The sequence below is a fragment of the Grammomys surdaster genome, unplaced genomic scaffold (assembly GCF_004785775.1).
Source record: "Grammomys surdaster isolate TR1022 unplaced genomic scaffold, NIH_TR_1.0 186, whole genome shotgun sequence".
Taxonomy (NCBI): domain Eukaryota; kingdom Metazoa; phylum Chordata; class Mammalia; order Rodentia; family Muridae; genus Grammomys; species Grammomys surdaster.
Genome location: NW_021604631.1, coordinates 4,063,466 through 4,083,143, shown reverse-complemented (window position 1 = coordinate 4,083,143; position 19,678 = coordinate 4,063,466). Strand labels below are relative to the sequence as shown.

The 19,678-nt window shown below is 39.5% G+C and overlaps 1 protein-coding gene across 4 annotated transcripts in view; it reads left to right on the top strand.

Annotated features, from left to right (window-relative positions):
* The window catches only part of Dgki (diacylglycerol kinase iota), a 429,274-nt gene that overhangs the window by 336,980 nt on the left and 72,616 nt on the right, over positions 1-19,678 (top strand). For 2 of the 4 annotated variants that reach the window (XM_028768387.1, XM_028768386.1), the window contains 3 exons: positions 2,640-2,719; positions 5,179-5,223; positions 18,892-18,961. In XM_028768387.1, the coding sequence (XP_028624220.1) occupies positions 2,640-2,719; positions 5,179-5,223; positions 18,892-18,961 (195 nt within the window). Of the gene's footprint in view, positions 1-2,613; positions 2,720-5,178; positions 5,224-18,891; positions 18,962-19,678 lie in introns of all 4 variants that reach the window. The other 2 variants (XM_028768388.1, XM_028768389.1) reach the window with 1 other exon arrangement.

The window sequence follows — 19,678 nt, the reverse complement described above, 5'->3', positions numbered from 1 at the left end:
ACTGTGATTTCATTATGATGCAACCCTTTAGGGTCTCCTGATATACAGAGAATATTTTTTTATAATATGCTGATATTTGGAGGCCCAACACATTCATATGGATTTCTTTCATTTAAAATAGTTTCAGATAAAGCCAAAGCTAAGCATGAAAAATTCGAAATGCCCAGGAGTCAGCAGAAGTTTTGTTAATCATATCCACTGTTTCTCTTGCTGATTCAGGCTTCCATCAACAGTTGAAGTGCTTTGTTTTCTGCTGTGCTTTGAGAGCTCTTTGATATGTCTTCAAAAATTTATTAGGAAATTTAGTTTCCATAATAAAAACTAATGGTAGATGAAAGACAAAGTCAAAATAAAAATTAAACTCAGCAAATACAGTTAAATGTATGAAAATGTGCAAAAAGAAAGTTAAAAATTACTTTTATTGGAAATTTTTCAATAATTAAATAGCAATAACTTATCAATGTTTTATTTAGAGTTTTTCAAATCGTATTAGCATCCGACCATTTACGAGAAAACGTCAATCCTTGATTGTGTTCAGCTAGAGTTCCTGTTTAAATTTACTTCCAGGTTCGTTCTGTCTTTCTGTGCGTGATGTTGCAGGATATGCCATGGAATTTCAGCCTTGAATGTTGCTGCGTATTTTCAATATTTTGTATCTATCTCGCACTCTGTATAGGGATGGACTCTGATGGACCCCGGCTCAGTCACTAATCTTTGGTCCACTTCTTGTTTCTGTCTAATTATTGATATTACTATATCCTTTTTTTACTGTAGTTGAGAAGTGTTTTTGATGAGAGAGACGTAATTGTGCTAAATCTATTATTTTATTCAAGAGAGCAGCTTAGTTTTTCTTTTCTTTTTGCTTAGTTAGAAATCGCAAATCCCAGTGAATATTCATCCTGTTATGTAGAATCAGTATTGATTGGTACATTTTCAAGTCCAAGTCTCCAAGATGATCAGAAGATGAATCCTCAAGACAACTTCTTAGTATTCATTTTTTATTGTCAAAAAGAAGGAGGCCATAGTCACCTGAGATTATTCTCCTAAATGTATGGCACTCAGGGGCTTCTTCACCCTCGGTTTCCTGACTCGCTCACTTAGCTTCTTGAAAAATAACCAAAAGTGAGTTAGGACAACTGACATGTTCTTTACTTCCCTGCTTTTTGATGTGCATCTTAAAGGCACACTTTTCTTTTTGTGTTTGAGTGAGCACTAATTCATCTTCTTCCTTTTATACATACTTTTGTGTTCTTACCGTTTCTCTTTCATACATTGGGGAAGAGACTATAGAAAGCCTTATCCTTGGTGTGAGAGGATTCATACTCACTCCCAGGCTCCCATAGGATGATGGATGTTCCAAGGATTGATTTAGGTAGGACTTGAGGAGCTTGCAGGAAAGAAATAGCTCTAGTCTGTTCTGCCTAGAGGAAATCAATCCAGGGAATAGTTTTGGGGAAGGAGATGCTTCTTTTACTTTGAGCCACACTTGTTTTCCAGATAAAAGATGAAATGGGGTCCACATGTTTCAGCAAATACCGTTAGTATAAATTATGACAGGCCTACTATTTGTTTATTTATTCTTTTCGTACTTTAAGAGTTCCTCAAGATATTTTTATGCATTCTAAATGTATATTATCCTGTGTTTTAAAATTTTTCATAGCACCCAGCTTTGTAATTTCATTGGTTAACAGTGAAGATTTAATGCTAAATTTAATCCATGAAAGACTTAACAGTTGCGAACACCACAGTCATACAGTGGCTTGCTAGTTTCTTGCTGATGGATTTGATAGTTTGACACTTTGTGTTAAGTCATGGATTTAATGTTGTAACTGTACTTATTTTTTGTTTTGAGAAGTAGGTTTTTTTAATATTTCTGAAGCATTAATTTATACTTGAAATAAAAAAGGTCTGCTCAGTAAAGCCAGTGTGACATCTTCTGTTACCTTCATAGATGAATAACTTGGCTTCTCCTTAAAGTTACCCAAGGCCTTGATGTCGCCACACTTAATGCTGAATGTCTTTAAAATCACTGGATTTATATCTGGTACCCTTAAAGAATCCTTTCTTCCTATGTCCTTATGCTTACTCCCTCCTCCTCTCCCACCCTCCCTCCTTCAATTCTACATATTTAATTTTGCTGTGATCCATTAGGAAGCAACATCGTTTGAATAGCTTCAGTATTAGAAATAGCAAGCTATTGCAAATATGCCAAAAGATGAGGCTCTTGTATTCGGGAGGGAAAAGGGTGAGTGTCCAGAATCCTGAATGATTAATGACTTCCTCAGGCTGTGCTTTCATGCTGTCCATTCAGATGCAGGCATCTGTTATCAGCTGGCAGCGAGCAGCTGTCCAATTCTTCAGTCCTGTTGTTAGTAGACAGTGTATTTTGTATCAGGGACACTGAGGTAAAAGCCATATGGCAAGGACAATGTGAATCAAACAAGGTAAATATATAACACCTGCTGGGAAGAAGAAGAAGCCGAGGCCACCAGGGAGCTTTGTAGAGTCCACTTCTTTTCATGGTTGTATCCAGATTCACAGAATACCTGTAAGGCTATTTTACCCATGAGAAGCACATTTATGTCAGTCTAAAGACCATACATGTCATTTTAGATTTTTCTTCTTTCCTCCATCCTCAGCCATCCCTCTGGGTATTCTAGTTGTTCGTGGAGACTGTGATTTGGAGACTTGCCGTATGTACATAGACCGCCTACAGGAGGTGAGTTGGTTTATCTTATTATTTATTCTCTTCAGATTTCCCTTAAATAAACAATTACCTGCTATATACATATATATGTATAATTATATATATTCATATATACACATATACACATTATACATATATATGTATACATGTACACACATATTCATATACACGAATACACTTACTTATACATATGTGTGTGCATATTTCTAAAAGGATACACGAGATGAAATGGCAGCATGATCTTGTCCTTTAGGCATACACCGTCCCGTTTCTACTGTTACTTTCCTCTGCTGGTTGCTATGGGAGAAGACCTGCTGGTTAACTATAGGTACTGATGACTTGGTGTGTTCCATGGCTATACTGTAGCTTGGAGATTTTGCCTTCTTGACAGGCTACACAGCTCTATATTTTTAGCTATTCAGAGTTTCAAAAGACCTAATAAATAATGAAAGAACTTAGAACTTAGAGGCTACTCGATACAGACTTCTGTCAGAGAAGTCTGGATTTTTTTTTTTTAATGAAACTTTTTCTACGGGAAAGAGAAGCTTCTTATTAAAGGAAAGTTATCAGAACCAAATGGATACTTTGTTGATCTGTATACATTTTCCATTCATCTACTCTTGCCACTGAGAAACAGGAAGGAAGCAAATCTCATGTATGGCCTTCTTATAAGTTTGTCCTGTGCCAGCAAAGTCAGGGGACCCACACTCATTACAATCACTGTTGGTTATTTTGTCAAAATGGCGTATATATGTAAGTATGGCAGGTTGGGGTGGGCAACTCTCTCCATCCCAGGAGTAGTGGAGGCACAAACAGCTCTCCATCATTGCTTCCAGATGGAAGACATCCGTTCCCATCAGCATCTCTTTCCTCAAATGGTGCTGATTCTCCTAGAGCAACAACGCCCTTCCATTCAACACATAATGCACAAATAAGCACAAATGAATTATAAGTGAAGCTGATGCTTCTCTAACCTGTGGCCATTTGTCCTTAAATGTTATATCACATATAACTAGAAATTAATTTAGGTAGGAAACACATACTGATAGTTCTGAAAATTAATTTTATTTGTATAATTCTTAAGGATAGAGATGTAATTATAAATCAAAAGGTATTTAGGTATAAATGCCAAAATTTGAATACTACCATGAATGACAAAGTCAGTAAAATTTATAATTGTGGCTTTGTTTACATATTTTTAACGTGGCTTTGTGTAACTATTCTTATGTAAAGAGTAAAATATCTGTGAATGTTTTAGCATGCAGCTTGGGTCCTAATCTAAGTTTAAAGAACCCATAGTATCTCATTTTTTCAAAACAAGACTTCATTTTCTGTGGAATGTTATATGTTAAATGTGTATTTTTTTAAAAAAAGTGATTTATGGACTGGAGAGATGACTTGCTATTTAAGAACCTTTCCTGGTCTTCCAGAGGACTGGTGTTCAGGTCCCAGCATCCACTGTATATGACTCACAGCCACCTATAACTCCAGCTCTGAGAGATCTGACATCCTCTAGTTTCCGTGGGCACACACACACATGTGCACGTACACACAGAGCTACAGAGACCTAAATACCAGTACAATAAAATCTTTTGAAACAAAATGACTCATAACTGATACCACATGTCTTTATTTTTAAAATATTAATACTCAAGTGACTAGGCAGTACTCCACAGTGGCAAAAACACGTGGCTGATTAGTTGACTTTATTGAAAATTAGCTTAACCACCTATCACACTAATATTCAACTAAAAGTAGGTTTAGAAGGAAAAAAAGAAAACGGATTATCAAGTAGGAAAGAGAAGCTTTAAAAGTAACATGGTCACGGAGCTGAATGACATGCCCCTGTGGGAAGCAGGTGAAAGGACAGAGGTACCCAGAGCTGCTGACATTGCACAGGACATCCACATGCTCATTAGCAAGGCAGCCTGAGGCTTGTGACCGTGGGGATAACTTAGTCATCAGACTGTATAAAGGTATCTGGCTTCAGCTTCTGCTGGGAAAGGCCCATTTCCCTTCACTCTGGTCAACCTCTTCGTGAAGACATGGACGTGGTCCGTGATTACTATTTCCTGATTGAGGTTTAGGAAAACGCCTGTTGCTGAGCATCTTGTAGGTGTATGGTAGCACATACTTACTATAAGATATATTCTGGGCATTTAAGGTTGCCCAAGAGGATTTCTCCATGAACCAGAGAGTTTAGATACAAATGAAATCGGATTTCCACTTAGTATAACATTACTAACCTTAGTTGTAAAACACAAATGACCCATCTTCTCTCAGTCCCAGTTAGTATGCGTTTATTATTATAGTTATTGCTGGCATGAACTTCATTGGACAACCTCGAAGAACTAAGATACTTTCAGTTGAGTGTGATGACATTAAATTGGGGATTCTTTGGGGTGGGGTGGGATATGGAATAGCTGTTCAATCTAACTGCAAGGTATTTTTCCCCCTAATTTTTTCATTAGGACTTGCAGTCAGTTTCTTCTGGGTCACAGAGAGTTCATTACCAGGTAACTCATAATTGTTTCTCTCTCTGTCTGTCCATCCTTCCCTCCCTCCCTTCTTCTCTCCTTCCTTCTTTCCTTCCCTACTTCCTTCTTTCCTTTGTTCCTTCCTTCCTTCCTTCCTTCCTTCCTTCCTTCCTTCCTTCCTTCCTCCCATCTTTCTTTCCCTCCCTCTCTTCCTCCCCTTTCTTCCTTCTTTCCTGTCCAGACAGCTGAATCCCCTCTTAAACTACATGTGAAATTTGAAGTCCACATATTATCCTAGGGTAGGCTTAATCTATAAAGAACCCAATGAAGTAGTATTCTGATTACTTTGCATTTTCCTGACTTAGTACTGTTCTAGTCTAGTATAAATCCATATCGTAGGTCTTCTCTCAGATAATTTGGAAGAAAAATTACCAAAATGGAGTGCTATTAGTTACATATACCAGAGATCTCAACTCAAGTGAGTTAGCAGGGAAAGTACATATTGGGTCACGTAAGCAAAACGCTAGATCAACATGGGGTTCTACATATCCGTCAGTTATGGTTCACTCTCCATTTCCCTGCTATCTTTCTGGTTTGCTCTTTTTCTAATAATTTCATCTCTGGGCTAGAGACTGTTGTGGTTCCAGGTGGCTTCCTTCACACTCAGAGGAGAGATGCCCTACTTTCTATAGCATTGACCTTAAGTGTTATAATAAAATGGGCTTCTGCCATATCTGTCCACTGGATGGAATCTGATAGGACCACTATCAGGGAAACCAAGTGTTATCCTTAGCTGCTTTGCTGTGGAAGTGCAGTCTCTTCCCTGCTCTCTGACCTTCTTGTGATACTCACATCTCCTTCAACGTCATTTAATCCACTCAGTTTCTCAGATGTGATAGACTCGGTCCACAGTAATCGCCCAGATTACTGGGAGGGCCCTCTACAGTTCTCACTAGCTGACTCTTTCTCTCTAAACCACTGTCCCTTCATGCTGAAAAGGCTGTATAAGAATCATAACTTTTCAACAACTACTCCAAATGAGAGTTCTGTAGATCATTTTATGTCCCCATATGACAGGGAAGTTAGACGCTGACTTGGTTGCATAATGAGGACATACCATGGGAAATGCATCTCATTGCGTGGTTACCACAGAGTGCACATACACTCACTATGATCGAGTGGCATCAGTGGCATTGGGAAATACAGTGCTGTGACTGTACAGGCCCTCATTTAGTTCACATGGGTTTAAGTGCTTATTTTTCTGAACTTGAAAATTCCAGTATACCATATTTTTATGTAAATAGTAACAGCCATAGATTAAAGAATACCTTGAAAGTTGTGGCCTGGGTAACAGTCTTCGCCTGTTGAGATCTACTCTGAACCCTCAACCAAGTCAGTGCTTGATCTTTAGACTACAAGACAGGGATGGCCTTGGTGTTTTTATTTGTGTATTTATGTCTAAACCATGGCCTACTATTCCAGAATATTCCATCACATCTGGCTGTGATTGCAAGAAGTCTTAAGCTGACACTAAGATAATGAACCATAGAACCACTCTAGGATGCTTTATATCAACATTTTAAATAAAAATTTACCAGCTTTTGTAGGCCGAAATTGATAGCTTACAGTTAGTATTGGGAATTAGACTAAAGAAAGTCTATTGTTTTAACAAAGGTTTCTAATTTTTCCTCTTAGAAATTTTGAACTTTTCCAATTTTGCAAAAATACTTTAAGCACTGATCCTAACACGTTTTAAGAAACTCATGTACTAATGACATACTGTCATGTAGACTATTGTCATTTTGATGTATGAGTGTTTAACATGGGTCTTTTGAAACCATGCCTTCTTTATGCCACTTTGAATCTACATGGATTAAGGATAAGTGACACTCTAGGATATGATAGTGGTTTTTTGTCAAATTTACTGTGAACTAATGACAACATAGAAAAATATCAATGGCTTTTTCAAAGTGTTTTTGTACTTTATGAGTTGTATTCAAGTCAAATCGTGGTGTCATCAATGCTGTGTTATAAATGTCACATCAAAAGCTTTTGTGCACTGAGCATAGAGAATAACAAGCATGGTGATTCAGGATGAGTATCAGGGCATCAATACTAACAAGGACAGTGATCCAGGATGAGTACCAGGGCATCAATACCAACCTTCCCTTATCATGCTAAGTGAAGGAACAGAGAGTTAGAAATGAGGGAACTTTGGGTAATGAAGAAGGCCAGGATCTTCTCCTAGCATGCACATGTATATGTTTGTATATGTGTACATGTGTGCATGTTCATGCACGTGTATGTATATGTGTGTATGTGTGTACGTGTATGTATGTGTGTGTGTATGTGTGTGTGCGTGTGTGTATGTGTGTGTGTATGTATGTGTGCGTGTATGTATGTGTGTGTGTATGTATGTGTGCGTGTGTGTGGTGTGTGTGTAAGAGACAAAGACAGTGAAAGAGACACACACAATGAGAAAATTTACTAGAATTACCCTAGCACAAGGAGGGTTCTCTCAAACAGCAAAGGTGAACAGGTAGAGGCAAGAGATGAACTTTCACATTTTATTGAGATTATCAGGGGAGGAATGTATTAAAAGGATGTTGAATAAAGACTTCTGCATTCAGTCACATTGCTCTTGAACCTGTAAGAATCCAAGAGGTTTTGTGAGCAATAATAAATTGGAAATATGAATAGTGAAACCCACTCAAAGTCTCAGGCTCAGAGATGGGAAGTGTGGGGGAGTCCTGAGCAAATGAGTGGTGAATGGCTGGTTAGATATCGTCTGGGACTAGCTTAGATGCTCAAGAGGCTTCTCCACCATTCTGTATGTTCTCATCAGCCAAAGACAGAACACAAGATGGGAAAATGACCAGTCATAAAGAGCCATAGAAACTGACCCGAGCAGCAGAGTGCTGCTGGGCGAGGAGAAGGTGACATCTGAGAGCCACCCATAGACTGCTGAGAAGAGCCAGGAGCAGGGAACAGTGTCAGGTGCTCTTGTGCTGTGCACTGACTACTGCATTTCTCCAAAGAGCAGATAAAATACATGGGGCTGGTGCCACTCTTTTTTATGTAGAGCATGACAGACCATTGATGGGGAATTTAATACTGAACTTTGTTTCCTTACACCGAAACTGCAATATCAGAATATCCAGACTATCGGTGGGTCTTGGTAATGGAGGAGGCTTTAGGAAACAGAACTGCAGACTGTCTCAAATACTCTCTAATACACTTTCTTCCATATGAGAGGGAGAACAGATACACCACCAGTAAATCAGAGCAACCTGGCAGATTCTTGTTAGGCCACTGATTGCTAGCTGGGGTTTTAGTTGACCTTTTTTTCTTTTGATTTTTTAGACAGAAAACAAACAAGCAAAAAGCCTCTCAGAGATGCGCATGTGCCATGGTGCCTTGTTAGTGAGCCACATGGCAGCTGTCACCAATTACACCTTCCCTTGCTTTTCTTTCCAAAGTTACAGTGAACTGCCAGCAAAGCATGGGGCTCAGAAGTGACAGCTCACATTAACCTAACAAGACAGTGTGAGACATGCAAGAATGTGCTGGCTGTTCATAGTCTGCTGAAAGTTCCAGCACACCCATCTCTGAAACCAAAATATAAAGTCCCTCCACGCTAATGGCATCTAGTGTAATTTATAACTGCCAAATCTACTGTATGCAGGTTCATGTCTTCTTCATATTGGCACATAAACTGGGGTGTATAAGTAAATTTAGATTTTATTTGATAAATGATGCTTCTTGAGGCCATCTGTTATATAATAACTTCTTTTCTTTCTTGGAAATAATGTCCATTTTGCCTCGAGTCATGAAATGAAGAGGGAGTAGATTGTTTTGGTGTAAAATGAAACCAGTTTGCAAGTCGGAATTGATTTGTCTTAATCCACCAAAGGGCAAAGCTCAGGAAGAAACTTTTTAAATGGTGTTTGTTTTCCTTTCATGGTTGAATTATTGCCACAATTTTTAACTAAGGAAGATTTCTGATACCAGTATAAGGCATTTAGCAATGCCTGTAGATATCTCTTGGAATCCATTGAATAGAAGCCACTGAATATATATGAATCCAGTGCAGGAATGTCTCCTATAGCAAAGTTTTATCCACCCTCAGATGTCAGCAGTGTAGAGCCCAAGAGTCCCTGAAAACATTGTATTTCTGCTTAGGACACGGTGAGGGCCCAGGGTGGCTGTGGCATCTAGGGGAGGAAAGGAGAAGGAGAAAGAAAGAAACTGGAGAAAGCACAGGTAGGAAGCATAAAGACGGCTACAGCTGTGGCCAGATGTATTCAAGAAAGCCGAGTGTACTTAGGTTTAAAAAACATTTCATGTGTGACTCAAGTCTCAGCATTTCTCCCTATAAACAGTTCAACTCTGTCAGTTTTACTTGACTAGTTCTATTGATTATTATAGCATTCAATAGTAAGTGCAAAATGTATTTATTCAGGTGACCCTTTAAGAGTCAATTAAGAAAACATTATGAAAATTTCAGGAAAATAAATGGGACTGGGAAACACTATATTAAGTAAGGTATATATTGTTATACAATCTATATGATTTTATTGATTCACAGCAATCATTATCTGTCTATATATCATACATGTGTATTGCTCATATATGTGTGTGTCTGTGTGTATATGTACATATAATGCTCAGAGAGACAAGTAATGTGTGGTCTTGCTCATATCTAGATCCTAGCTTCTAATTGTTAAATGGGCGTGTCTGGGCAGGGGTATACATGGGTCAAGGCCAGGAAACCATAAATAGGTAGGGGAAAGAGAAGTTCTCAGAAAAAGAGAATGAGGAATAATAGAACAAAGAGGAAAAGAGGAACAGAGGCCAAAGTGTAGTGGGAAAGAGGGAGATGAGGGGAGAGAGGGCCAGAGAGTCCACCCAAATAAAATATGCATGAAAATATCACATGACAGCTGGTTACTTTGTTGGATAAATTCAAACATGTAAAATGAAAATATCTTCAAAAAGAAAAAAAGAAATAGGTGTATGGATGTATAGACAATGGGGAATTAAGAAAGAAGGAAGGGTGGATGGGTAAGAGACACATTAGAGAAATGTGATCGTGGACTGAACCTTACGAAATGAAGCACCGATTCCCAGCTCAAAGAACTTCTGTTCAGTTTCTGTGGAAGAAGAATCTCATTCACATTCCAGGTATACTTAAATGCTAGGTGCATATTGCCTAATTGCATAACCTACTGGAGTGTGTAACAGGAATGCTGTGTGCATTAGTTATGCATAATTAAATATAAATTAAGAGCAGCATTTGCATATGCCTGCCAAGTAGTTGTTCAGAGAAGAACTGTATTAGTTACATATAATTAATACTAGATGGATTTCAGAAACACATGAACACACATGCATTTCTATGAACTTCAATTCTGCCTGATAACTAATACCTAACCCCTTGTCAGAGAATTTGCCCACCTTTCTTTCTCCTCTAACCTGAGTCATTTTCCATATTGCACCAGAGGATAGCTCTGAATCCATGATTCCTGTTTGCCAGGTGTTTGGTGAGGACACAGAGAGAAATTTACACAATGGAAATAGCATTGCCCATAATGGGTTGCTCATGAAGGTTGTGTTAAATCAAGATTGTGGCTTATTCAGTGTTAATCCTCTTCTGGCATCATGCTGCTCATGTGAATTTTGATTATCTTGTCTGAGTAGAAGGGAAGGATTTCCCTCTTGAGTTCCCTTGAGGCCATCATTTACTAAGAAAAGGAAATGCTCCAGTAAAGAGCGCTTCAGGACCATGACTTAAGTTGTGAATTCATCTTTGGCAACATGCTTCTTGCATTCTTGTTTTATTTTTTTTTAACCTCTCCAATATATATTTGTTCTTGATACCATCGAGGTTCATTTGATAGTTCCCAGGGCTTTCCTAAGTGAGCCTTCTATGTTGTGCTGTCTACAAAGGTTTATCATCTTGGCTTCTGCTAGTTTACAACTAGTACATAGAGCAAGAATTGAGCTTAGCTTTTAGCTCCCTCCCTCATAGAGTCCTTAGTGCTTTGCTGGTGTGATGTTTCCCCACTTCGCCCTGTGTCTATATAGAGTTAAACATTAGACAGAAACATCATATACACATGTAAGTTCATTGTTAAAATGACAGGCGTTTATACTTTTTCATCTTTTCATATTAGTGTGTCATTCTGTTTTGCCTTACAAATAAATAAATTTATAGCTTATTCTTTCCTTTTCATCATATGCTCCCACCTCCTCTCGATAAGCATTTAAGTGATAGACAGTTGCTGCTTTGTTTTATGAAAAATATTATGAGAAACATCAAGTGGAACATGTAGTCAGATCACATGTTAAAACTTGCTATTGATTGGCCTTATGTATATGTGCCCTAAGCCTAATACAAGTACAATACTTATACAGAACAAATAGTGATGGACAGAACTTTCTTTCAATGATTGTGGGAAGTTTCTTGCCTCTGGGACTTTCTTTGCGGGCCTATTGATCATCATATTTTCTGAGGGACTCTCAAGTAGCAGGCACCATGGAATAAGAAGTGGGCAGGGAGCATGAGTGCAGAATTTGAGAGAGAAGGATCTGAGTTACCAGGAGTGATTTCTCTGGCAAGAAGCAAGGAAGAGTAAGTTGACTGTTAATAGTGGCTGAGTCTGTGGCCGTGCTTTGAAATGGTAGTAGAAGTAGTCTTGATACCCATCAAGATCACTCCAGATATTTTTTTATTCCAACTTTTGCTTATGCTGTCTAGAAAGTTTGCCTTCAGATGTGACATTTCATGACTCTCCTTCAAAACCCCAAATAGTTATATGCCCCCAAGAAGCTAAAAATTATTGTACAAAATTATAGACTCTCAGGTAAAAGGAGTCTATAGGCTCAATCACTTGGTAAGTGGAAGCATCTAAGTAGTTTACTCAAATTATGAAAAGAATATTCCTTTACACATTTTATTTTCTCAAATTATGGCACTTCATTTCTGGTCAGATCTTGGGTATAAGTGGATTTGCAGAAAGAGTGGCAGTATAGATTGGATATCAGGAGAGACAGGTAGGGGTGAAATTATGCAGCCTTCCTAGCAACAAAGTGAGTGTCCTACACATAAACCTAAGGTAATGGCTTATAATCAACCTATTCCATGAGATTTACCTCTATTTCCAAATAAAATCTTTGAACAGACAAGTACCTCTGGGTAGGTTTTGTGAGACTTAAAATATTCAAATTGTGAATTTTTGTACTAATGCATATTGCTGAGAGATCATTTTCCCGTTACAAAATACTCATTGCATGGGCTAATAATAAGCCTACATAGCCTCCATTTTATTTCATCTGTAGTCATCAAAGGATATAATATGTATCAAAGGATATACATAATATATAATATATATAAACACACATATATGTTAAAGCCATAATTAAAATGGTCCAGGATGGCATCTGTTGGCTTGGCTGTCATCCATCTGCGCCAGAGCTATTTGAAATCTGCTGCCTTAGAGCAGAGACTTGAGCCATACATTTCATACTTGGAATGGAAAGGAGATTTGATCTAAGCATTTTGTTTCACTCATAATTCATGTCTCCTGCTTACTCTGTTTCTTTTGGCAGCAGACTTAAATAAAAGTTGTTTCCTCTACATTTGTGGCTTTTCAGCAACAGCCAGAAAATAAGTTAAAACCATAATTAAAATGACCTTCCTTTGGGAAAATAAATCGGAACTTGATTATTGGATGCACAAGAATTCCCAAGGTAGATGCAGACAGAAATGAGGAGATTATCAGGATGGTTAATGGTCACCTTCTTGGAGATGGTTTGACAAACTTCACTCATTGTAGCCTTTGAATGATATGTCTTGTACTTTACTAGATTTAATTAAATAAATATAAAAAAGCAATCACCACAATAAACATATCACAGTTATGTTAACAACTAGCTAAGCACAAGAGAAGTTGATTTCTGTGAAAAGGAGTATCCAGTAAGCAGAATCGTAAGTGATTGGGCAAGAAACATGTTCTCACAATAGACATGTTCTGAAAATATGTCAGTGATAGGTGATATTTGCCTTGGAGGTTAATGCCCCATTGCTAAAGTAACCACATAGCTCTCATAGGGTAAAAAGAACCATGGAGTTGCTGGGTAAGACAAGCTATGGAAAGACCAAGCCAACAAGCAGGATGATTCCAACCTTTGTTTAATGCCCTTCTTTTTTCCTATCTGAGACAGTTTTTGTTTTTCCTTGTTCCTTCTTCTGTTTCCTCTTGATCCTTTTTCTTGATCTGAGTTCAACCACACTGATGCACCAGTGGGCCAGGGCAGCACCATGCATAATGTCTAGTTGACAAGATAGTCAGTGTCCCATGAGCTCCTCAAGTGACTATAGGTGAAATTGCCTTAGATGGCATAATTTTATGTATTCTCTCTAGGCATTGCTAGCCTTAGATTTATACAAGTCTATAGCACCATGGAACTGCCAACAAATCAAGTATTTTACATGTTTCATTAATTTCTCAGTAATATTTCAGGACAGATTCTACAAGGGCCATCATACAAACAAGACATTTAAGGGACAAACAAGATAAGATTCCTCCCTAGATGCTCTTAGCTGGTAGTTGATGGAGCTGGGGATGTCCTAACTGTCAGAGCTGGTATTTTGGAGATCAGGGTTCTACTTCTCTGGCCTTGCTGCTTAACTGAAGCTGGATCTGAAGCATGGTCTCTTTCCTTTCTCTTCTCCATATTATTATTAATTATTATTATTATTTCTTCTCCTCCTCCTCCTCCTCCTCCTCCTCCTCTTCTTCTTCTTCCTCTTCTCCTCCTCCTCTTCCTCCTCCTCCTCTTCCTCCTCCTCCTCTTCCTCCTCCTCCTCCTCCTATTCCTCCTCCTTCTCCTTCTTCTCATCAACATCCTCTCATCAGAAGTAAATTGATAGAACAAAAACACATTTCTGTTTTTTGTGTACGTATTTAAATGTCATGGGGAGATAAATGTGAGCCCAGGGGTCTGGGTTAGTTGTTACTGTTATGCTTCCTTGGGGTTGCCATTGCCTTCAGCTCCTTTAATCCTTCCCCTAACTCTTTCATGGGGTCCCAAACCTCAGTCCAGTAGCTGGCTGTGAGTATCTGTATCTGTCTCAGTCAGCTGCCAGAAGAAACTGTCAGAGGATATCCAAGCTAGGCTCCTGTCTTCATCTGAATTTTTGAAACAGGTTCTATCACTGAAACTAAAGCTTGCCATTTCAGCTAGATTGGCTAGCTAGCTAGACATATGCTCCGGCACCGATGGGGTTAGGGGAACACTTCACAATGCCCAGCTTTTCTCCTGCTGCTGGGGATCTGAACTCAGGTCCCTGTGTTTGCATAGCAAGCACTTTCCCCATTGAGCTCCCTCCTCAGCCCTGCAGATGTACTTATTAAAAAACAAAACAAAACAAAAAACCCAAGTAGTTTAATTCAGTGTATATCTAAGATTATATTAATTACATTTCTTTGGAATTCTAATGACCATGGCCTAAGACCTCGTTATGCTAATAGCTGTCCGTTTATGAGCCCACTTACAGAAAGTACAAATCTGTTTCGGGAAGGCATCACAGAGAAGTTAGATATCTATCTATCTCTCTCTCTCTCTCTCTCTCTCTCTCTCTCTCTCTCTCTCTCTCTGTTTTTTAACAGCCTCTAAAATTGCAGGCAAATCTTCATTCACTAAGAAGGTATCTCCTTTCTTGTTACTAAAATTTCTCAACTCAGATCCCTATATTGTCATTACTGTTCAACTTCAGTTATCGGGAATATATGTTGTTCAGTGTAAATCTTTCCTCCTTTTACAAAATGGCAATAGAGGAGACTGGAGAGATGGCTTAATAGGTAAAGGTTCAGTTTCCAGCACACACATAGCAACTCACAACCAATTAAAACTTCAGTTTCAAGGGATCTGATGCCCTCTTCTGGTCTTTATTGGCACCAGGTATGCATATGGTGCACAGATATACATGCAGGCAAAACACCCATACATATAAAATAAAACAATTAAAATTCAATGACAATATATAGAATTTAAGGCTCTAATCAGAAATGTTTTGGAAGGATTACGATGGAAACAAGCAAAAATGCCATTGACTCATAGGACAGAAACTGACTCAGTTCCCCACTAAGGAAATAGCCACAGCCTTTGACAGTCACCTATAACTTTGAAACCACAATTCCCACTTTTGAGACTTCAGGTATTTTAAGATGTTTCTATTGATGTCGATATTCTTACTGTGTTGAATTTTTTTTTACCTAAATTTTGTATTCTTGACTTTTAAACTTTGGATTGTTTTAGTCTTTCAGGAGTCTCAGATTACATTGATAATCTACAGAAAGAAGAGGTTTCCTCTCTTGGGAAATGCATGTACATGTGGGCCTGCCAAATTACCACCAATTTTTCACAAGTATTCTTACAAGTAGTTAGTGTGCATTTGTGTGTGTGTGTGTGTGTGTGTGTGCGCGCGCATGCATGCAACACATTGTGTATACATATGATTTTAAAATGCTAGGTCAACTATGCCTACACACCCTCACTTGGGTGTTATTTACAGAAAATAATATTAAGATTCAGAAATGCCCAGGCTACCTGAGCCCCTTCATTCTCTGAAGAGATGGTTATCTTTGCCTAATGTCTCTATTAGTTTTCACAGCTACCAATAAACATTTCAGATCATTTCAGATTTCTTGGCATATAGTGATATATGTGTGTGTGTGTATATATATATATATATGAATTTTTTTCTTACAAAAACCTGTGAGGTGTTGGCAGTATAACACATTTTATAAAAGTATATTAAGGACCTTAAGTTTCTTTAGACCCAGATATCATGTGTCAAAATACAATTCTCAAGACATTAAGCATAGTTTTCATACACAAGGACAGAGAGCAGATGCTGAGATTTAATTTAGCTCAGCTAGCAAGTTGACAAAGCCAGCTTGAGATCTGCATCCATTGCTTCAGCAAATCAGATGCATAAAGGTACATTTCTGTGGCAGCCCCAAGGGAGGTCAATTTTCCCTTTATCAATTCTTTGATTTATAGAAACCATTTGAACGCAAAACCTGAAAACTCTGTCTAGATAAGGTGTCTGGTGCTAAGATGGGTCTATTTTGCTCTTCTAAGACCCGTGGTTCTTCACCATTCGTCACACTCTTCTGAATGGCATGTGAAACAGATTGTGGAGTCCACTGTAGCTTTCTGCAGAGCTGAGCCTGTGTTTGTAACAGGCATCCATTGGTGTGGCTTGCTGTTCCTGGGTTATGTTGCCTGAAGATCTAGTGATGTACTGGCAGGGTAGCCTAAATCAGGAGGAAGCCTCAGTGGCCTCTGATTGGCTCTTGTCATTTCCCCTATGCCGTTTCCATTTGCCTTCTCTGTCTCATCTGTACACACCAGACCATCCACCCCTGTGGCTTCCATTCCCAAGTCTTGATCCAGCACATCTGCCCTCTGTGGATGTTCCTGTAACTGAAACTTTCAAATCTTCAGTAACAGTCAAATTTGCAGTATCTTCCCCACAGAGGCCTGGCCACCCTTACTTGTGCTGTTTCTGTCAATGAGTTTAATTTTCCTTCCAACTAGTGTTAGAAGGCTCCAAGCCATGTGTTGTTGTAAACACTAAGGCACTACTCCCTGGTAATCACTAATGAGCTCCCACTAAGAGGTATACTTTTTAACTTTTGCATGTTTGAAGGTGTAAGGAGATGATCCTGGCTTTCCCCTCTGCCAGGCTCCAAAAAGTAAACAAGGCTGGGTTGACACCATCAGACTTGCTTAGAGGCCTCCAACCCTACACAAAGAACTCCAGGCAACCAAGGAATGTGGAAAGCCTAAGAAGTCTACTGCTCTACGTATCAGCCTCTGAATTGGCTGTCCAATACCAAATGATCGTCCTTGAAATTATATAGTACAAGTAACAGTATATGCTAATCATTATTAGTTAGAGAAAATAGGCCAGAGGCCATTAAGTTAGAGAGAACAGAGAGGCCCCCTGCTCTCTCTGCTCAACATGGGAGCAATTGGAGGGAGAAAGGAAAAATGACATAATTATCTTTTAATTTGAAAATTTCAAAAAAAAATGTAAAAGTTTCAGTGACTCCAAGGAAATGTGAAGACTGAGAATATTAACACAGGAAGGGGGTGGAGCTGCTCTCGGCACTCTGGAAAGATTATGAAGGACTGGTTTCAAGGGATGATTAAATGTGTACCTGGGAGGTGGAGGCGATCGGGACAGGATGTGTGTTTCAGGAGTTTGGCAGGGCAGAGAAGGGGTGATTAAGGAAATTATCAGAAGAGATCGCGCTCGCTCATAGGAACCTTATTTGTAATAGCCAGAAGCTGGAAACAACCCAGATGTCCCTCAAATGAAGAATGGATACAGCTATTAAGAATAAAGACATCATGAATTTTGCAGGCAAATGGATGGAAGTAGAAAATATAATTCTGAGTGAGGTAACCCACACCACCCCCATAAAACATACATGACAGGAGCCTAGCATGGCTGTCCTCTGAGAAGCCCAACCAGCAGCTGACTGAGACAGATACTTACACCCAACTATTAGACTGAAGTCAGGGACCCCTATGGATGAATTAAGGGAAGGAAGGAGGGCGAGCCCATAGGAAGACCAGCAGTCTCAGCTAACCCCCTGGGCACTGCCAGAGACTGAGCCACCAACCAGGCAGCATACAAGAGCTGATCCGAAGCCACCACCACATATATAGCAGAGGTCTTCCTAGTCTGCCCTCAGGGGGAAAAGATGCACTTAATCCTGGAGAGACTTGATGCCCAGGGATGGGGGAGGCCTGATGGTTGGGGAGCATTCTTTCAGAGATGGGGGAGGAGGAATGGGCTGAGGAACTATGGGAGGGGTAACTGAGGGCAATGGCTGGATTGCAAATAAATGAAATAAAATAAAGAAGAAAGAAAATTATTAGAGCCAACAGTGGTTGTATACACCTTTAATCCCAGCACTCAGAATCAGAGACATGCCAATCTCTGTGAGTGTAAGGCCAGCATGGTACAGAGTGAGTTTCAGGATAGCCAGAGATGTATGGAAAAACCTTGTCTTTAAAAAAAAAGAAAAGAAAAGAAAAGAAAGAAAGTTATCAAGAAGATGAAATGGCACCAATGGAGGGACATTTGCTTTTAGGAAGAGGAAAACCCGATTGCAGAGAGAATGACTTGAGTACAGGAGTTCTGCGATGGATTTTAATAATGTTACAGAAGGAAGTTCCTTAGCAAGATAGGGCTGAAGGGAGACTACAAAATGCGCTTAATTTTGGAAAGGAGATACTTTAATCTTAAACTTGAGGAAAGAATGCATGTCACTCTGTGGCTCAAGTAAGATTAAGTGTTGGCTATCTCTGAAGAGAGAAGACTAGGGGGTCAGCTAGCTGGGACAGAATGAGTTTCCTAAAGGACAGCCTGGCACAAGGATTCCTTCCTTGCCTATCACTGTCATAGTGGGTGAGGCTGAGGGCAGAGACAGCCTCACAACGCAGCCCGAACTGGGTTTCCTTTCTGTGTCGTACCCAGCAGAACATGCTTTGGCTTTGCTTTTAGTGCTTCACTGAGAAGAGACTGCCCACATACTCCAGTATGTGGTGTGGATGGGAGTGGAGGGAAAGCAGCTTTTATCATTTAAGTGGAGCCATGAGAATGTGTGTCTCTCTTCCTAGGACCAAGAAACCTCCTTCCCCAGGGCGCTCTCAGCTCAGAGGCTGTCCCCGCGGTGGTGCTTCCTAGATGGTGAGTGTTTGGGGACCTGGCAGAGACTGAGCTGGGGAGGCAGCAGGACAGGGTGTGGCTGACTCAGCTGCTCTCCATAAAGCCTTCCTGTGACTGGCATTTACATTTCAATGGTGTAGACTTGCTGATGTTACTGGACCTTTCCTGGAGTCGTTCCCTCAAAGCACCTCAGCATCAAATTGTTTAAACTGACACTCCCTTTATCACCACCTTCCTTTCCTGAAAGCCTTGGGTACCTGCCTCAGAGTAGCGTGGGCCAGAACCTACAGTCTATAATTGCAAGATAGATATTAATTCCTGCGTTGCTTCCATGCCTTGAAATTTTCATGTTAGTTTTCTAAGGGTATCCTTTCGGTACAGTACATACATATTCGGGAAATGGAGAGTTCCATTTGTGTCTAACTTTTCTGCTGAGTGTGACCTATTGTCCACATAATGGGGTCAGTGATTGTGTGAACATTTAATGAGTCCTCCCGGCTGCCATCTCATGCATTTTTCACTTTCCTAGATGCTGTCGAATTCCAATTTTCCACCTAATTATCTACACCGCTATATATCTTTATCTCTATATATTCCTGCTTATCAACTGTCAGGGACAGCTAGCTGAAGTATATGTTGTGTGCACGGAGATAGAGTGTTTTTGCTGATGGCCCTTTGTTTATTAGTGTGTTCATTTTCAAGGATGTAAGGTTAGAATGCATATGGGTTAACTGCACA